At 48.0% G+C, this 19,803-nt stretch overlaps 1 protein-coding gene across 1 annotated transcript; it reads left to right on the forward strand.

Moving 5' to 3' along the window:
• The first annotated feature begins 2,697 nt into the window (after positions 1–2,697).
• On the forward strand, positions 2,698–19,033 carry DELE1 (DAP3 binding cell death enhancer 1). The gene is made up of 13 exons (XM_009241144.3): positions 2,698–2,881; positions 3,484–3,598; positions 4,322–4,439; positions 7,053–7,200; positions 8,485–8,643; positions 8,888–8,973; positions 9,077–9,173; positions 12,159–12,301; positions 13,131–13,289; positions 13,385–13,477; positions 16,073–16,232; positions 17,397–17,636; positions 18,385–19,033. The coding sequence occupies exons 1-12, from the start codon at positions 2,851–2,853 to the stop codon at positions 17,633–17,635; spliced, it is 1,548 nt and encodes a 515-aa protein (XP_009239419.1). The 5' UTR covers positions 2,698–2,850; the 3' UTR covers position 17,636; positions 18,385–19,033.
• The last annotated feature ends 770 nt before the right edge of the window (positions 19,034–19,803 follow it).

The raw sequence follows: 19,803 nt of genomic DNA on the forward strand, positions 1-19,803 counted from the left end.
ATGCCATTCTATACATGGGGACAGAGGTCCTAGTCTCTCCTTCAAAACTTTTCAACTAGCTTCAAACAGGGAGGGCCTTCAATGAATGTTTGTATGTGCAATGAATACATTTCCACTCAAATCAGTAAATCCCCTGGCTGGGGTCTGATACCCTTGGCTGTAATAATCATTAGTACAAGATGTTCTGTCAACAGGGATTGTTTGGACATATTCTTTGGGCTGACAATTTACGTCAAGCCCTATGTGGGACACGGAATAGGAAAATGCTATTCCTGTCCTGAAAGGAGAGAACTGGGAAGGCTAGAGTTACACAAATGAGATAAATACCAAGACAGAATTACTGCTAAATTGTGTAGTAAGAAATTAAGTGCTATAGGAATTGGGAAAAGTAGGGAGTAGGGAGGGCTCAAACAGTTGAGGAGTCTACACTGAAGAGCTGGGATTGGGCTGAGCCTTGAGAAATGACACAAACTGGATAGTCTGAAAGGAAGGAGGGTACAAAAGACGCAGGAGGAAGAACACAGCCGAACCAGCATACTTGTTTGTTACTTTATTTTGGGGACAGCAACACAAGGAATGTGAAAGGTTGCCGTCCCAAATCCCGAAGCAAGGCTATTTCTGAATAGTTGTCCAACATTCAAACTTCTGGGCCTTTATTTATTGTTTCCTCCGCTTGCAATGCCTTTCTTCCTTCTCCACCCGGCAAGCTCTTATTCATATTTAAAGGCCCCACTTAAATGCAACTACTTTTCTGAAGCCTTCGAAGGGATCCCACAACCCATTGCATTTGCTTGTATGGGAACCTAATCTATTACACTTGCCTACTTACCTCGCCGACTACTATAATTAATAGCAACACACTTACTGGGCTTTTACTATGTGCCACGAACTATGCTAAACATTTTTATTTATTTATTTTTTATTTTTTGAAGGGTATTCCCGAAACACCAAGTTAAACATTTTTAACATATTATTTTATTTAAACCTCACAACAATTGCATGAGGTATTTTCCCTATTTTACGGATGAAGCTCTTGAGACTTAGTGTGGTTAAGGAAACTGCACAAGATAACATACCTACAAAGTAAGCAAGCTGTGATTCCAACCTAGATTTGTGGGACTCCAAAGCCCACTACTAATCCACTGGACCGTGTTCCTGGAGGCCACAAATGCTCTTTCCTCATCTGTCTTCTCAGATCCTAGGACGGGCTGCTATATAGCTCAAAAGTTCTTTAACGGCCAGGTGCGGTGGCTCAAGCCTGTAATCCCAGCACTTTGGGAGGCCAAGGCAGGAGGATCACCTGAGGTCCAGGAGTTCGAGACCAGCCTGGCCAACATGGTGAAACCCCGTCTCTACTAAAAATACAAAAATTAGCAGAATGTGGTAGCAGGCGCCTGTAATCTCAGCTACTTGGGAGGCTGAGGCAAGAGAATCGCTTGAACCTGGGAGGCGGAGGTTGCAGTGAGCCGAGATCACACCATTGCACTCCAGCCTGGGCGACAGAGAATCTGTCTCAAAAGAAAAAAAAAAGTTGTTTAACGTATTAATACAACTTTCAAGCCACATGCCTCGGTCTAGAAGTAGGTGCCCCCAGTACACTTTTACCCCAGGTAGCGACTTCCACCCACCTTAAAGTCACATACCTGGAGGAAGGGGATAGGGAGGAAATCTAAACATCTTACACTTGAATATGAGCTCCATTATTTCACGGATTCAAGTGTGGTGAAAGGAACTATTTTTTTTTTCCTTTTTTTTGAGATGGAGTCTCACTCTGTAGCCCAGGTGTGATCTCGGCTCACTGCAACCTCCGTCTCCCGTGTTCAAGCAATTCTCCTGCCTCAGCCTCCAGAGTAGCTGGGATTACAGGGGCCCACCACCACGCGCAACTGATTTTTGTATTTTTAGTAGAGACGCGGTTTCACCATGTTGGCCAGGCTGGTCTCGAACTCCTGACCTCAGGTGATCCGCCCGCCTCGGCCTCCCAAAGTGCTGGGATTACAGGCGTGAGCCACCGTGCCCAGCCGGAACTATTCTTTTCCACAAAAGAACAAACACATACATAACTTTTGCCACGTCTGAAGACGAGGGTTCTAATAGGGCGCGGGTGGTGTCTCAGGTATTTTGAAAGGAGCTACCCAAGAATCTCGGCCTGTCAGGCCAGTCATTCCATTTGACCCTATCTGGCGCGTATTGGGGCCCGACAAGGTAAGGGGTTGGCATGAAGCTGCACAGTGAGATAAAGCTGGGCCAGAGCTAGAACCCAGAATCAAAGCCTTGCCCTGTGCGGTTTCTCATCGCCTACGCAGTCGGGCCCTGGCCTGACATCTCCAGGCAGGTGGCCTTGGACGGAAGCCCGGCCTACTGGCTTCATTTGTGGGACCCTGGGGGTCCTCTCCTCCGCCCACGGAGCCTGGTTACTCCCACCTCCTCAAGCCTAGGGCCTGGGGAAGCCTTTCCTCGTTCGCGGCCTCACGGCCTGCAAGGTCCTCTTGCTTCCCTGAAGCCGCTCCAGCCCCGCTTCTCAAAGGTCCCGCTTCCGAGCGGCTCGCTTCGCCACCTGCGGTCCCCTGCCTCGACTTGGGAACGCCAAGGACATCCCCCACGGAAGCCTGGGCCCACATCCCCATGCCCTTGCCGCACGTCACCTCCCCGCTGGCCCCCGAATACGCCTCCGCCCTGCACTTCCTCTCTGCAGCACCGTCTTTCCGGCCGGGCTCCCTTCTAATTGGCCGGCTCAGAGCTTCCTCGGGGAGTCGGCCACTCGGGGTATCGCGTTGGCCTCTCTAGCCGCTGTCCCCAGGTTTGGCCTCGCGCTTTCTGCTGCGAGCTCTCTGTGGTGCTGGCAGCGACATGTGGCGCCTCCCGGGACTCCTGGGCCGAGGTAAGGGACGTCCAAGCAACCAGCGTCACTCTGGGCCGCAAAGACCGAACTGGAGTGGGGGCGGGCCCGAGGAAACAGCAGAAGCGATCGTGGGCAGGGTTAGAGCTAAGGAAGGCGGGGCCTGAAAGAGGGCGGGGAAGTCAGGGGCTATTGGAGTTTGAGATGTGGGTGGGCCTAGCTAGAAGAGGGTGGAGTCCAAGGAGTTGGTGGGACTGTGGGGAGGGGGAGGAGTCCAATGGCAGGAGATGGTGGACTGAATGAATGAAAGAGGATTAGGGGCCAATGGAGTAGGCATAGCCAGTGAAGAGAGGAGAGGTTTAGAGTCAAAGAGCCCCAAACATTAGTGAGAGTATATGTATGAACGTTTGGTCATCTTAGAACAGTGGTTGGCATCCACAGGAGAGCGGCAGAATCACATGGGCGCTTTTAAAAAACGTGGATGCTCTACCCTGAGAAATCTTAGTTTATTGGTTCTGGAGTACTACCCTAGAATCTGTAGTAGATAAAAGATTACCATGTGTATCTATGTTTAAGAACCTCTGCTGAGGCAGATGACAGTGATTCCTGGGTTGTTGAGGTGCGTGAGTTTTGGTTCCGTACAGCTCTTCCCCGTACACTGGGACCTAGCCTCTGGAGGGTGACTCCTAAGTCCACCAGCCCAGATGGGCCTCAGACTACCTCCTCCACTTTGCTGGTTCCTGTGCCTCACCTTGACAGGTAAGATACTGCCATTTTACCACTCATTTTCTCCCCTGGTCGCCCTTTTATTTTTTTTAATTTTTTGTTTTTTGTTTTTTGAGACAGAGTCTCATTCTGTCGCCCAGGCTGGAGTGCAGTGGCTCAATCTCGGCTCACTGCAACCTCCGCCTCCCAGGTTCAAGCAATTCTCTGCCTCAGCCTCCTGAGTAGCTGGGATTACAGGCACCCGTCACACCACACCCTGCTAATTTTTATTTTATTTTATTTTATTTTTTTTGAGACAGAGTCTCGCTCTGTCGCCCAGGCTGGAGTGCAGTGGCGCAATCTTGGCTCACTGAAACCTCCGCCTCCTGGGTTCAAGTGATTCTCCTGCCTCAACCTCCCAAGTAGCTGGGATTTCAGACATGTACCATCACGCCTGGCTAATTTTTTTTGTATTTTTAGTAGAGACGGGGTTTCACCATGTTAGCTAGGATGGTCTTGATCTCCTGATCTTGTGATCCACCTGCCTCAGCCTCCCAAAGTGCTGGGATTACAGTGTGAGCCACTGTGCCCAGCCAATTTTTATATTTTTAGTAGAGATGGGGTTTCACCATCTTGACCAGGCTGGTCTTGAACTCCTGACCTCGTGATCCACCCACCTCAGCCTCCCAAATTGCTGGGATTATAGGTGTGAGCCACCGCACCCAGTCCCTGGTCTCCCTTTGCCCCTACTTGAAAGCCTCTTATTTCATCATCTAGGTCGGGTCCCCATGGCCCAGGCACAAGCGGGGGTCCAAGATCCCATGGATGGAAGGATGCCTTCCAATGGATGTCTTCCCGTGTCTCCCCGAACACCCTATGGGATGCCATATCTTGGGTAAGGCTTCCCCAGCCTGGTCCTTGACCTTCAGTGTAGATGAGAATGATCCTGCATGGGTATACAGCCTAACCTGGAACAAGGGCTAGGGAATCCCTGTGTCCATTTAACAAGTAACCCATGGTATTGGAGCATATTCAAGGAGATATTGCCACTTTCCCCACCCCCGCCATGTATGTTTTCCTCATTTCATTCAGTAAACATTTATGTAACACGTTCTCTGGGCCAGGCATTTTTGCTAGTCACTACGGACATAGCAGAAAACAAGATAGATATATTCTTGCCTTCATGGATCTTACAATAAATAATAATACATTGCATCATTTTTTAATTATTTATTTTTTTATTTTTAAATTATTATTATTTTTTTCTGAGACAGAGTCTTGCTCTGTTGCCCAGGCTGAAGTGCAGTGGCATGATCTCGGCTCACTGCAACCTCCGTCTCCCGGGTTCAAGCAATTCTCCTGCCTCAGCCTCCCAAGTAGCTGGGATTACAGGCACGTGCCACCACACCTGGCTAATTTTTGTGTTTTTAGTAGAGACGGGGTTTCACCATTTTTGCCAGGATGGTCTTGAACTCCTGACCTGGTGATCCACCCACCCCGGCCTCCCAAAGTGCTGGGATTACAGGTGTGAGCCACCGCGCCCGGCCTCATAGCATAATTTATTAATGTAAAGTATTATACATGCATTATCTTGCGTAATCCTTACAAAAATCTTAAAAGGGAAATATCACCTTCATTTTACAGATGAGGAATCTCAGGCTCTGAAATATTAGGTAACATGCGTAGGGTCTCATACCTGTTAAGTGGAGGAGCCAGATTTAACTCTGGAGTTCATGTTCTACTGCTTGGTTGCTGCATCAAATACAGAGCCTAGCCCATAATAGTTGCTCAATAAATATTTGTTGAACCTGATCTATAAGGTCAGATTCTTACTAGTGAACACTAGGTCTCATAGGGCAGAGTCTTCGCTTTTCAGGCAACGTTCCAGGTAGAAGTTCTGCTTATAAGATCTTCTGAATGAAGTTGACACACACATCACTCTCGTGTTTGTCACAGCTCATCCCTGCAGCTTTCATGCTGTGTACTTTGGACAAATGACTTGACCTCTGTGACCCTTGGCTTTCTCATCGTAAATTGGTGTCATCAGCAGAGCTGAGCCTGGGATGTCTCCATGACAGGGTTACCCCTCTATAGGGAGCTGTGGACTAAGGCCATATCATACCCTGAAGAGAGGAGCATTTTCCCATGTGCCAAAGAAGATCTGAGCCCTAGGGCTGTCCCATAGTGAGAAGTAGGAAGTGGGCCTGGATTCCAGAAGTCCCAATGCCATCCCTGTGCTCTGTCACTACTGCTTATGTGAAAGGGTCTGCACGCAAGCTGTCCTCAGTACCATAGATACTTGTCTCTGTTCTTCACAATGCTGGTACCTTTTCTTCTGGCCTTAGCCCACACGTCACCCCCACAGACAGGCTTTCCCTGACTCCTTGTCTTGTCAGGACCCCTCTTATGCTCTGTGTAGCTCTCTGATTAGTTTCCTTCTTGGCATTTAACATCACTAGTAATTATTGTATTTCTCTCTGTAGTTGTGTTTTGTCTTTCTAAACACAAGATATAAACTTCATGAGGGCAGAAATTATGTCTGTCTTACTTGCTATTGTATGCAGTGCCTGGAGCAACAAGTAAGTATCTGGGTCAACCTGTGTGTTTTTTTTAGGCTGGAGCGCAGTGGTGTGATCCTAGCTCACTGCAACCTCTGCCTCCCAGGTTCAAGCAATTTTCATGCCTCAGCATCCTGAGTAGTTGGGATTACAGGTGTGCCCCACCATGCCTGGCTAATTCTTGTATTTTTAGTGGAATGGAGTTTCTTCATGTTGGCCAGTCTTGAACTCCTGGCCTCAAGTGATCCGCCTGCCTCAGCCTCCCAAGTGCTGGGAGCCACTGCACCCGACCTTGGGTCAGCCTTCATAAGCATAACATAAGGAGAGACAGGAGACAGGGAAAACCAAGCAGTCTCTGGAATAAGAGCTAGCTCAGGTCTTCTGCAGACCTGTCAGAGAAGAAACACCTTTACAAAGCTTAAACCTGGAGATGTGTGTGTGCTGGGGTGACTTCATTGGGGGAATGGGAGTTGGTGGAAGGAGGGGTTGTGCAAGACTGGAAAGAGAGCCTAATGGGGAACTCTGACCTGTTGCTATATTTGCAACTAGGTGCCAACCTACCCCATTATCTTTTTGCCTGCTTATTCTTCACTTATTTAGTCACTTGATCAAGCATTTATTCAGTTTGTACTTATTAGGTCCCTACTGTATATTAGCACTGTGCTATACTTGGGTACCAGAGATACATTGGTGAGTAAAACATACATGGTCCCTGCCCATGTTGTGCTTATAGACTAACAGGAAAGACAGACCTTAGATAAATAACTGTAGAGATGATTGTTTAAATGCCAGTGTGGTCAGGGCTCCAGAGAAGTTAGGGTGTTGTGAAAGTTTGTAGTCGGGGAGCTGCCCCACCTGGATTTCCTGAGGAAGTGATGTTTGAGTGTAAGGCTGGGTCTGATGGAGTTGACTGGTGAAGGACCGTGTCCTTAACGTGCTGTTCTTCCCAGGGCACTCTGGCCGTGCTGGCCCTGCAGCTGGCAAGGCAGATCCACTTCCAGGCATCCCTGCCAGCAGGACCTCGGCGGGTAGAACACTGCTCCTGGCACAGTCCCCTGGACCGTTTCCTCTCATCTCCGTTGTGGCACCCATGCTCCTGTGAGTTCTCAGTCCTGGGGACAGGAGGGCTGGGCTGGGCGTTTCTCTGGGCCAGGAAGCGTCTCTGGACACACCTCAGGAAAAGAGCCATCAGCAGCTCCTTGCCTTTCCTATCTGAAGTCAGAGGAAGAGGAATGTGGGGAAGTTCTATCCACCCAGGGCGTGGGCCACACCTGCCCCTCAGTGTCTTTCCATTTCCTCCCATCACCTCCAACCAAGAGAGGCCCACAGGGTCCAGACTACTTTAGATTCTGGGTGTGGCTTCCTGGCCCACATTCAACCAGTTAAATTATTCTCTGGTCAGTCACTCAGTCATTCATCAATAAATGAATCTTTATTGAGCACCTATTATGTGCCATGGTGCAGAAGCAACGTAGCCTAGTAGTTGAGGCTCTGGAGTCAGATTGTAGAGGTTCAAGTCCCAAAATTGCTGCATACTAGTCTTATGTCCCTGAACAAGTTACTTTTAACTTCCTTCTGCCTTGGTTTCTTCATCTATAAATTGGGGTAGTAATAAAACCCACCCCATAGGTTTCTTGGGAGGACTAAATGAGTTAATACATGTCAAGGACTTAGGGCAATGCCTGACACATAGTAAGTGTGTAGTAATTATTAGTTTAAGCATTAGTTCTTGTCCTTATTATGATGATAATCATTAGCAATACTGCTATCAAAGAAAGTGCTAGGTACTGGGGCTATAACCGTGAGTAAGGTAGATGCCTCCCTGCCACTGAAGAATTTAGGCAGAGGAGTGATTGATGCTTAGGGTGGGAGATCAGCACGAATATAGGCTCCTCTAGACTCCTCTGGAGGGAAGCCAAGGAAACAGGGGAGGAGGAGTGTGAAGGAAGTGTCACGGGAGTTTCAAAATTCTTCCTATGGCCTCTAAAACCTCAGGGAGGACTCAGTCAAGCCTGAGCAGCCTGCACTGATCCTCTTCTGACCTGATCACTCTTTTTTTTCTCTTTTGAGACAGAGTCTTGCTCTGTCACCCAGGCTGGAGTACAGTGGTGTGATCTCGGCTCACTGCAACCTCCGCCTCCTGGGTTCAAGCAATTTTCCTGCCTCAGCCTCCTGAGTAGCTGGGATTACAGGCGTGTGCCACTGCACCCCGCTAATTTTTTGTATTTTTAGTACAGATGGGGTTTCGCCATGTTGGCCAGGCTGGTCTTGAACTCCTGACCTCAGGTGATCCACCCGCCTCGGCCTCCCAAGCTGCTGTGATTATAGGCGTGAGCCATCGCGCCTGGCCCAGACCTGACTACTCTTGCTGGCTCTTTCCAGCACTGCGACAACACATCCTCCCCAGCCCTGATGGCCCAGCTCCCAGGCACACTGGCCTCAGGGAACCCAGGCTTGGCCAGGAAGAAGCCTCAGCTCAGCCCCGGAACTTCTCACACAACTCTTTGAGAGGAGCTCGTCCTCAGGACCCCTCTGAGGAAGGTATGTCCCTGCCTCATGGAATCAGTAGAAGGCAGGGGGCGGTGGCGAGCTGGGCAGATGAACATTGTTTGCTGCGAAGGGAATTGGCACTCCTGTGAGGTCCCATGCCTTGTGAGGTGATTCAGGGTTATTTTGATTCCTGGCAAGGATGCTGGCTGGAAAGCCTGGGTAGACTGAGAGAGTCGGAGAAAAGAAGTACAACTTTCTCCTTTGCCCTGGCCGGGTGTCGGCCTTTCCATTGCAGGTCCCGGTGATTTTGGCTTCCTGCATGCCAGTAGTAGCATCGAGTCCGAGGCAAAACCAGCCCAGCCTCAGCCCACTGGTGAAAAGGTATTATCCAGATTTGGCCACCTGGATCCCCATAACATTATCTTGGGCAGGTGGCAATCCCGGTAAACCATCCCTTGGTGAGTCTTTTATATTTCTTTCCCAGGAACAAGATAAATCAAAAACTCTTTCCCTTGAGGAGGCTGTGACTTCCATTCAGCAGCTCTTCCAGCTCAGTGTTTCCATCGCTTTCAACTTCCTGGGTAACCAAATGGACCCTGCCCCAAGGCAGGAGGGTGGGAAAATGGAAAGGGTATGGGGCAGGTCAGATATAGTCAGGATAGGGAGTGGCTTAAACGAGAGATTTTATTTTCTCCCAGGTAGGTAGACCAAATCTGGCATGGCAGGGACTCATTCTTATGCAAAGGTGTCCTGCCATTTTTAAAACTGGCTCCCATCTTGAGGCGCAGTTTGGCAATTCCAGCTCCTGCCCTCCTGTCCATATTCTGCCAGCTGGACGGGGCAAGGTAGGAAAGCTAAAGGATCACTCCTTCCCTTTAATCTAGATGTTGCACAAATCCTTGTCCAGAATATAGGCACATGGCCACACCTCGCCACAGAGGAGACTAGTTACTGTGTGTGAAGGAAAAAATAAATCTTGGAGGGCACGTAGCATTCTCTGCCACACTTAGGAAAGAACAGGCTCCTGGGGTTTGGAGCAGATCCTCGATGTGTGAACAGGAACCTCTTAACCCTCATGTGGGGAGTCCAAATACCCTTCCACCATTTGTCCTGTTCTTTGCAGTAACTTGGCTCATTTTAGGCCTTCTAATGCGGAGATTTAGACTCCCCACAGCATCTATCGGGGTCTAGTGGGCAGATAGGCAAGAGGCTGGGATTCATTCACAACAAATTTATTGAGCATTTACCTTTTGCCAGTTCCTATTTTAGGTACTGGGGATACAGTGATTTACAAGACAAAGTCGTTATTCTCAGGGAGCAGAAAAACAATAATTGAGAAACAAAAAGAGAATTTCAGATGTTGATAGATGTTATGAAGAAAATAAAGGAACGTGTTAGTGACTTGAGCAAGGAGCAGTTTTTGATTTAGAAGTCCTCACTGAGCAGAAGACCTTTGATCTAAGACCTGTCACAAAGACAGCCACTTTTGTTTCAATCTGGAGAAAGAGCTTTCCAAGTGGCGGGAAGAGTAAGCGCAAAAGTCCTGAGGCAGGATTGGATTTTGATTGCTAAAGGAACAAAAGAAAGGTGAGTGTGGCTGGAGCTTAGAGATCTTGGGAAGGGCGGAAGGAGATAAAGCCAGAAAAGCAGGCAGGGGTCAGATCAGCTGAGGTCTTCTGAGCCACAGTAAAGAGTGTGGATTTTCTAAGTGAGACAGGAAGTCTTTGGAGGGCTTTAAGCAGGAGCAGGAAAGGGGGCAGTCACGTGATCTGATGTACTTTTCCAAAGATCTCTCTGGCTGCCATGTAGACAGACATGGATTGTAGGATTGCCAGAGGGGAAAAAGGAGATGAGGTAGGCGCTGTTGGTGACGGCTGAACAAAACATGTCAGTGGCATGGTCTAGATGAGAGAAAGAAGAGAGCAAGAAGAGTAGATGGATCTGGGTATATTAATGAGCCAGGTGGGAAGCAGGAGGATGGTGGCATCCTTTGCACTGTTGAGTCTTCTCCCCAAGGGCAGAGGGCTCTGTCAACCCTGGACAGTGAGTTTTCAGGCAGCAGGGAGGCAACTTTATTTAATTCACTGCTGGCTGAATGGAACCTGGTTTCTCCCTCATTAGCTTTATGTGATTTTGATGGGCAAAGAGTCTCTTCTCAGAATTTTCTTGCCCATCCCTTCATTCATATATTCATTTATTCAGCAAGCACTTGGCACGGTGGCAGAACGCAAAAGGAGCATAAGCCATAATCATGTTTTGCATTTGTATGGCGCCTTCACCCTAGGCAAAGTTATTTCTTCTACATTCTTTTTCTGCTTCTGCCTCCAGGATTTTACAGTCTAATTGAGGAGACAGGACTTGTACTTTTGAAACAGTTTAGTTTGTAGAAAAAGGCTTGGTATATTAAGTAAGTGCCAAAAAAGTGTTTAAAGCCTGAGTGTGGTCTGAAGGTTCTAGAGCAGACACAGGATGGGAGCTTTGATGGTGGAGGCGGAAAGAGAGATCCCAGGCAGGAGAGACAGTTGAAGCAAAGGCTTTGAGTTGAGAATTGGCCGTGCCCTGATCCTTTCCTGTTTCCTTTTTGTTTGGGCAATGAAAAGAGCATGGGCTTTGGAGTTGGACGTGCCTGCATTCAGGTCTTGACACTGCTGTATTACTGCTCCCAATTTCTTCATGAAACAAGATTAACAGTATCACTTGTATCAGTTAGGGTTTGTTGGTTATGAGCAACCTAAACCCACTCTGGCTAACTTAAACACAAAAGGAATCTATTGGGATCTATTGACCTGCCAAGCCTCAGAAAGGACAGGAATCAGGGAAGCTCCAGAGACCTAAGAGGCAGCAGCTGATAGACAGTATCTTTAGAGTTCTGCTGTCAGAATAAACCTACAAGGGCTGTTTTCTCTCCTTGCCCCAACCAGATCAAGGTTCAGATTCCTGAGAAAGAACCTCCGTGGTTAGGAAGAACACAAGCACATTGACTGACAGCACTAGGGGAGGGGTTGTTCCCAATGGGAAATATAGATGCTATTACCAAGAGAAGGAGGAATGGTTTATAGTAGGGCAGAACCCACTGCTATCTATGGCAAACCAGTGAAATATTCAGAAGATAGAAATAATATGCAAAGGCCAGGCACAGTGGCTCATGCCTGTAATCCCGACACTTTGGGAGGCCGAGGCAGGTGGATCACCTGAGGTCAAGAGTTTGAGACGAGCCTGGCCAACATGGTGAAACCCCATCTCTACTAAAAATCCAAAAGTTAGCCAGGCATGGGGTCAGACATCTGTAAACCCAGCTACTTGGGAGGCTGAGGCAGGAGAATCGTTTGAACTCAGGAGGTGGAGGTTGTAGTGAGCTGAGATTATGCCACTGCATTCCAGCCTGGGCAACAGAGCAAGACTCTGTCTCAAAAAAAAAAAAAAAAAAATATATATATATATATGTAAAGTGTCTGGCACAAAAAAAGAAAGGGAGGAGGATCAGATGAGGAGTCTGTAGGTACCTGGCTGAGGGTGTGGGGAAGTTCACTGAGGAAGCTGTGTTTGTGCCCTGTGCCTTCTTACAGGAACAGAGAACATGAAGAGTGGCAACCACATGGCAGCCTTTTCTTACTTCCAGAAAGCTGCAGCCCGTGGCTACAGCAAAGCGCAGTACAATGCGGGCTTGTGTCATGAGCATGGCAGAGGCACCCCCAGGGACATTAGCAAGGTATTTCTCTGCCCCCAAGCCCGCCCTCTGTGCTGGGCTGCTGAGATTGATGTCTAGAAATGAGCAGTGGGCAGGGATGGGGGAAAGTTTGGCTTCTTTTCTCCACTTGGTTCTAGCCCAGCTGCGAAGGAAAAATAAGAAAGAAGCTCCTAACTTCCAGGAATTTAGACTCAAAATTCAGGGAGGGCAGGGATTTTGCCTTTCTTCTTTGCAACTATATCCTCAGCCTAGAATAGCATCTTGATGAATGGATTAATTAATTTTTAAAAAGTGGGATAAGAACACAAAGAGGTTATATATAGGAATATATTTCTTAGAGTTGTATGTGAAGGCAAAAAAACCTGAAAGTTTCTTCAATAGAAAACTGGTTAATTACATCTATTTGGGCCTTAATATGATGTGCTAGATATGTATGTCAGGGAAAGACATTCATGGTGTACTATTAAAGTTAAAAAAATAGGTTATAAAGTAGTATAGTGTGACCTAAGTTTCTCTCTCTCTTTGCCCCCTCCACACACGTATGTGTGTGCAAATGCATAGATGTCTAAAATGTATGTGTGTGAGTATGTCTGACACATATATGTGAGAAGATATTTGCAAGGCTGTATGCTAAAATTTTAAGCAAGAATGATCTTTAGGAGGCTGAATTTCTTGGGATTTTATGTTTCTATTTTTGGTTTATATTTTTAAATTTTGGCTTATCTGAATTTTCTGACTAGTCTATAATTATTATGTATTATTTAATTAAAATAATTTTTAAAAATTTCACTGAGTGCAAAAGATGCTTACAGAGTTGCCAGCCGACTGGGTGTTTCTCCCTTTGCCCCAGGCGGTCCTTTATTATCAGTTGGCTGCCAGCCAGGGCCACAGCCTGGCTCAGTACCGCTATGCCAGGTGCCTACTACGAGACCCAGCCTCTTCGTGGAACCCTGAGCGGCAGAGGGCAGTGTCCTTGCTGAAGCAGGCTGCAGACTCAGGCTTGAGAGAGGTAAGTGCCATTGGCAGGGTCTTTTCAAGGTCTCTGAGGCCTGTGGAGCCTGAAAGTGACCAAGATGCCTTTTTTTCCTTCCTCCTTGACCACAGGCCCAAGCTTTCCTCGGGGTGCTTTTCACCAAGGAGCCCTACCTGGATGAGCAGAGAGCTGTGAAATATCTTTGGCTTGCAGCCAGCAATGGGGTATGCGATCTCCAGTGGACAAGCATGTTGGGGATGAAGCCTGATAAGAGAAGGGATTTTGGAACTGGTACTGAGTTCTTCTGTGCTTAGGAGATTGTTTGATAGGAGCCTTGGCCTGGCTTCAAGCCTTAGCGCTCACTGACTTACTGTGTGACCGTTGGGCAGTTGCAGTAGTACGCCAGAGCTGGCTTGCACCAGGCTGTGAGAGCTGTTGGCAGCTTAAAATCTGCAATGGTGGGAATATTTGCACCACAGAAATTGCTAAATGCCACAAAACAGGGCTTTTTCCCTCCTCCAGAGCCAGCTGTTCAACATTTACCAGCACACTACTGGGCCTGGTCACTTCTTGATTCAAACCTGTTTCCTCGTCTTTAAAATCAGCATAATAATGCTTGCCTTACCTGTCCAGTACTTCACAGGGTAGTTGTGAGGATCAAAATCTGACTGAGATAACTAACAGGTGTGACAGTGCTGTAAAACCTGTACACATGAAAAACGCATCATTACAAGTGATGGTAACCCAGGGAAATCAGAAGACGCATCAAGTGGAGACAGTAAACAGGGAACACTGCTCAGTTTGGGGTGGGTGGGGATGTCTGGTTGTCTGTGAACTGGGGTCATTGGCATTCAGACAATTCACATGTGTTCCATGAAGCATTAGTTCTCTGGAATGCTTGTAAGTCATAAGAGAAAAAAAATGATTAGATGGGTTTGGGAAATACTGAGTTAAACAGTTAACACAGGAAGTCTCAAAGCTTTATGTCACTGTAGATCACTGAAAAGGCCATCTGTAATTTGCTGTATTCCTCAAGTGTATTTGACCAGTATATCTTTTGAGTTGCATCTTGAAGGACCAGGAGTCTTGGATTAAATCAAGCAATATATGCGTGAACTGTAATCTCCCTACATAGGGGACTGCTGCTTCCTTTGTTTTCTGGCCAACACACTGATAGCATCATTGAACTCCTGGGCATCAGAATGCTTTTCCTTGTCTACTCTGTGTTGCCCAAAGTATCTATAGTAGCTGTCAAAAGGGGACCAATGTCACCAACAAGTGTCCACTGCTGTACCTGCCTTGCCTTGAAAGAGCCCCACAGAGCCTTCCAAAGTTGGGCAGGTCTGCACATCCATGTGCAGGGCAAGACTGTGGGCATGCTGGCCTGCTTTAATCAGACCAGCGTGCTAGCAGGAGAAATGCACAAAAGGATATCTGTCACCTGCTATGTGACGCTGTATTGGGACTCAGACCCCACACTCTTCCACCCCACAGGGAATTGTGTCTTTCTGGGTTTGTACTGAGCAGTGTTGCAGCGGTGGTGTTTTGGCCTTACGTGTGTCCACTGCTGTGTTGTAACCTAGTCTGTAGGCATGAGTCTGCCATATTTATTGGAGAGACTTTGGCCTGTGTGTTATAGAAGCAGGGGGAGAATGTGTAGACAACTCTTCCCAGAAATTTGACTGTGGAGGGTAGAAGAGAAATGGGACCATGGTTGGGAGTCAATAGTGTTTTGTTTTGTTTTTTTAATTGGGAGAGTGAATATGATTCGTATAGTGAATGTAAGCACTTTTCATATAGTGTATTTAATCCTTGCAACAACCTAATAAGGTAGGTGCTATTAGTATCCCACTTTATAGGTAAGAAAACTGAGGCACCACGAGGTAGAGTCACGTGCCTGAGTTAACACAGCTGGTAAGTGGTAGAGCCGTGATGGGAGCGCAGACAGTCTGGCTATGCAGCCGGACATCCAGCCTCTACCTGATCCTGTTCCTCCCAGGAGCATAGTTCTCAGTGAGAGGAGAGAGAATCGAGGATCCAGAGCTGGGGCAAAGAGCATAGCTTTTTTTTTTTGAGACGGAGTCTCGCACTGTCGCCCTGGCTGGAGTGCAGTGGCGTGATCTCAGCGCACTGCAACCTCCGCCTCCCGGGTTCACACGATTCTCCTGCCTCAGCCTCCTGAGTAGTTAGGATTACAGGTGCACACCACCACACCCACCTAATTTTTTTTTGTATTTTTAGAGACGGGGTTTCACTATGTTGGGCAGACTGGTCTCCAACTCCTGACCTCGTGATCTGCCCACCTTGGCCTCCCAAAGTGCTGGGATTACAGATGTGAGCCACCGCGCCCAGGCCAAGCATAGCTTTTTAAAGGAGAAGAGTTTCCTTTTCTGTCAGCCCTCCCAGGCAGAGATTCAGGAAGGCACAGGGCCTTTGGGAAGACAACCCTCCACCCTCGCCTCCTTGCTGTTTCAGGGCAACGTAGGAGCCCAACTCCCAGGTTTCCTATAACTGGGCTGAGTATTTCCTGTAGCCTTCCTTGTGCATGCTTTCAGCCAGCCTATGCAAGAGAAGCCTCCACACTGCCCTGGCTGGAATCTCCCCAGGTGGAGGGATCCCCCTCTCCTTTGTGTTGGGTGAGCTCTGAGCCTCTGGCATTTCGTAGTTGAGATCCCTTGCTATGGGGTGGGCCAGGACTGGGCCTTGACCCTGTGTGGATGAAGTCCCAGCATGCCTGACTTCACCTTCTTCCTCCCTTAGCATTTCAGTTCCTCATTCCTGCGTGTGTGTATCTGTTTGTCTGTCCATTTTCTCCTTAGGACTCACAGAGCAGGTACCACCTTGGAATTTGCTATGAGAAAGGCCTTGGTGTGCAGAGGAATCTGGGAGAGGCCTTGAGATGTTACCAGCAGTCAGCCGCTCTGGGAAATGAGGCCGCCCAGGAGAGGCTGCGAGCCCTCTTTTCCATGGAGGCTGCAGGTACAGACCCAAGTCCAAGCCAACAGGTTCATTCCCTGAGCTCAGTACTCTGTGACAGATAAGTAGGTAGCAGTAGTCTCTGGTCTCCTAGTCATTTCCAACCCCAGTGGTGGCTAAGAATGCAGATTTTGGGACGGGTGTGGTGGCTCACGCCTGTAATCCCAGCACTTTGGGAGGCCGAGACTGGCGGATCACGAGGTCAGGAGATCGAGACCCTCCTGGCTAACACGGTGAAACCCCATCTCTATTAAAAATACAAAAAAAAAAATTAGTTGGGTGTGGTGCGGACCCTGTGGTCCCAGCTACTTGGGAGGCTGAGGGAGGAGAATGGCGTGAACCTGGGAGGCAGAGCTTGCAGTGAGCCAAGATCGCGCCACTGCACTCCAGCCTGGGTGACAGTGCAAGACTCTATCTCAAAAAAAAAAAAAAAAAAAATGCAGCTTTTGGAGTCAGACAAACCTGAGTTTTTTTTTTTTTTTTTTTTTTTTTGAGATGGTGTTTCACTCTCGTTGCCCGGGCTGGAGTGCAATAGCGCGATCTTGGCTCACTGCAACCTCTGCCTCCAGGGTTCAAGCGATTCTTCTGCCTCAGCCTCTCAAGTAGCTGGGATTACAGGCACCCACCACGATACCCGGCTAATTTTTTGTATTTTTAGTAGAGTCTGGGTTTCGCCATGTTGGCCAGGCTGGTTTCGAACTCCTGACCTCAGGTGATCCACCCGTCTCGGCCTCCCAAAGTGCTGGGATTACAGGTGTGAGCCACCGCACCCAGTCAAACCTGAGTTTTAACCCCCACTGTCACTGAACTTGGACTCCATGGCTTTGTGCCTCAGTTTCTTCACCTCTAAAAATGAAGGTAATGGTAGCACCTCATTAAGTTGTCATAAGGATGAAATGAGATGACACTAAGGGACTTAGCACAGCCTGACAGCACAGTAGGTATTGAACAAATGGTAGCTGCTCTGATGATTTTCTAGGAGAGACAATATCCCAAGGTTGCCTGAATTACCCTTCTAGGGCTCTGAGAGCCCTGCTCACTCATGAGTCACTGGAGTTGGGAGTTAACAATGCCTGGGGAACCAAGCCCTTGAAGAAGTGCTGGCTCCAAAGTAGGAGTCCAAGAATATACAGCATGAGTAAGAGTTGCTCTCACCTCTTCTTGTAGCCCCGGGGCCCAGCGACCTGACAGTTACAGGACTGAAGTCTTTCTCCAGCCCATCCCTCTGCAGCTTGAACACCCTGCTAGCAGGAACCTCACGCCTACCACACGCCTCGAGCACAGGGAACCTTGGCCTCCTCTGCAGAAGTGGGCATCTCGGAGCCAGCCTGGAAGCCTCCAGCAGGGCTATTCCCCCACACCCCCACCCACTGGAAAGGAGTGTTGTAAGACTAGGTTTTGGCTAAGGTGAGATAAAACATAGTCACTGGTGCCTCTTAGGGGCCAGAGGGGGCAGGAGGTTGGATAACAAAAATAGAGCATCAGCAACCCTTTCCAGGTAGAAATTCCAGCGTGAATTCAGGTTCCCAAGCAATTTCACGTACATGGCTAGTAAGTGACTGATCTTTCCCCCCACTTGGTAGCCTCACAGATGAGTCTTAGATGCATTCACAGTCATTTCTGGTCTGTGCACCAAAGGATGCATTCAGTGACCTATGAAAAACCCTACTGAAGGGTCCAGAGACCCTGGTGCTCACCTTAGCCTTTGTCTTTGAGCAAATAACTTACCTTCTTCCTTCCTATGCCTCGGTTTTCTCACACTTAAATCTGTACTCCTGTTTGCCAATGTCTGATGTGTGTATCCCTGGTTCACAAGAAGATTTTAGGTGGTATTCAAATTAATATTTTCTATTTCAGTAGTTATGTATTTAATGTATAATATAAAAATATGACTAGCATATTGACCTGTAGTTTGACAGATGTTCTGTCTAGGATAAAGCTAACTGTAAAAAAATAGTGAATCAGTTTAAAGAAAAGCATAACATAAAAAAGTGGGCACAGATCCAGAGAGGTAGCAAAAATCACAGGGGTGGTTCCATGAATGGCTGACACTTAGGAAACTGAATTAGGCCATCCTCGAAACTAGCTCCACCATTCACCTCTGTTCATCCCCCATGGGCTCATAATCGTTTTCATTTCACCTTTGATTTGGAAGGAAGAAGTTTCTTGCCCAAATGCCTGGATGTGTCTACTTGACTTTCAGAACTTCTCACCTCAGCTCTAAAGATGGAGCCTGTGGGTTCTCAGAGAGATATCACAACTTGAGTCCCAAAGAAGAGGCCAGTTACCCACCCACCTTCCCCCAAACCCTAAGCACCTGCGCCAGTACAGTCAAGAAGAGGAAAGTGTGTGAAGACTCAGGTCTGGCTCTGCCACTTGCCTGGCCATGTCACCTTGAAGCAGTGACCTGACTCCCTATATTGTTTCCTCAGTTGTAGACCAAAGGCAATGGTGTCTGCCCTCCTACCTTATAAGACAAATGCAAGGGCATTTCACCACAGAGAGGACCTTTGTGCTCACTTTGGCCCAGGAGGCAGTGATGCTCATGGTTGCATGACTTTATGAGTCGCTGGGCCAGAATGAGGATCTGGGCTTCCTGACTCCTGGCCCAGAGTTCTTGTCCATCAGTTCCCACTGCAATTTTATGTGAAAGCATTATGACTGTCCTACCCATGGGAGAGTAAATGTAGATTGAACGCTAGGAGTCTTAAAGCGTAGATTTAAGTGTAGATTTTGAGGTCCCCCTTTGGGAAACGTGCCAGAAATGTCTAGGTGTTTAATAAAACAGATACTGGATTATCTCATCACTCTTGCCCTTGAGTATGTTGGGAAGAGCCAGGGAGACGGGCAGGGGGAGCCGAAAGCTGAGGCTCTGTCCTCATCTCTAAACTCTAAACTCTCCATTAACCAATTTAAAGGACCTTAAAAGCTTCTCCAAGAGAGAGACTTAGGAAAAAAAAAAGATTTCTGAGTCAATGCTAATGAGTCCAATTACTGAATTTGTGAATAGCTATTCCCTGGCTTCTGGATGTTAGCCCAAGTTGAATAGCATAGATGTGGTTGAGGGTGGGGGCTGGGAGGGATAGAGGGCCCACCACCCACAATCCCATGACTGTGTGAGTGGAGACCAAACAGCTCGGCCAATTCAAAGGCAAGAAGATTTGAGGGGGTAAAGTTGTCCACGTTTCTCCCTCTCTGCTTCCCACCCCACCTCTCTCAACTTCTAAATGGTCCTGCCACACTTTGCTAGCACCTCCCTTTCACCTGGGGAGCCCAAGCGTCCTCTAGCTCCAGCTCCTCGCCTGCTCCCTGCCTCCTTTTTAGGGCTGCCCTGCACACTGGCTCACCACTTTTGGACCCTGCACATGGCCACCTTCCATAGATGGCACTCCTTGGGAGCAGGGTCCTTGTTCTTTGTATTCCAATGTCCCCAGCACTGAGTGCAAGGCCCCGTGCAGGGTAGGAAACCTGAGGTTTCAAGCTCAGGGTTTTAAGCTGTGCAGTGCACTAAGCTCTCTGCCAAAAAACAAACAAAAAAAGGTTTCTGTGGTTAAATAAGTTTGGGAAACGCTGC

This window comes from Pongo abelii, chromosome 4, assembly GCF_028885655.2.
Source record: "Pongo abelii isolate AG06213 chromosome 4, NHGRI_mPonAbe1-v2.0_pri, whole genome shotgun sequence".
Lineage (NCBI taxonomy): Eukaryota > Metazoa > Chordata > Mammalia > Primates > Hominidae > Pongo > Pongo abelii.

Coding starts and splice junctions, on each gene's coding strand:
- DELE1 (XM_009241144.3), top strand. CDS start 2,851: ATGTGGCGCCTCCCGGGACTCCTGGGCCGAG. Junction 7,201..8,484: donor GTTGTGGCACCCATGCTCCT/GTGAGTTCTCAG, acceptor GGCTCTTTCCAG/CACTGCGACAACACATCCTC. Junction 13,478..16,072: donor GGCTTGCAGCCAGCAATGGG/GTATGCGATCTC, acceptor TTTTCTCCTTAG/GACTCACAGAGCAGGTACCA.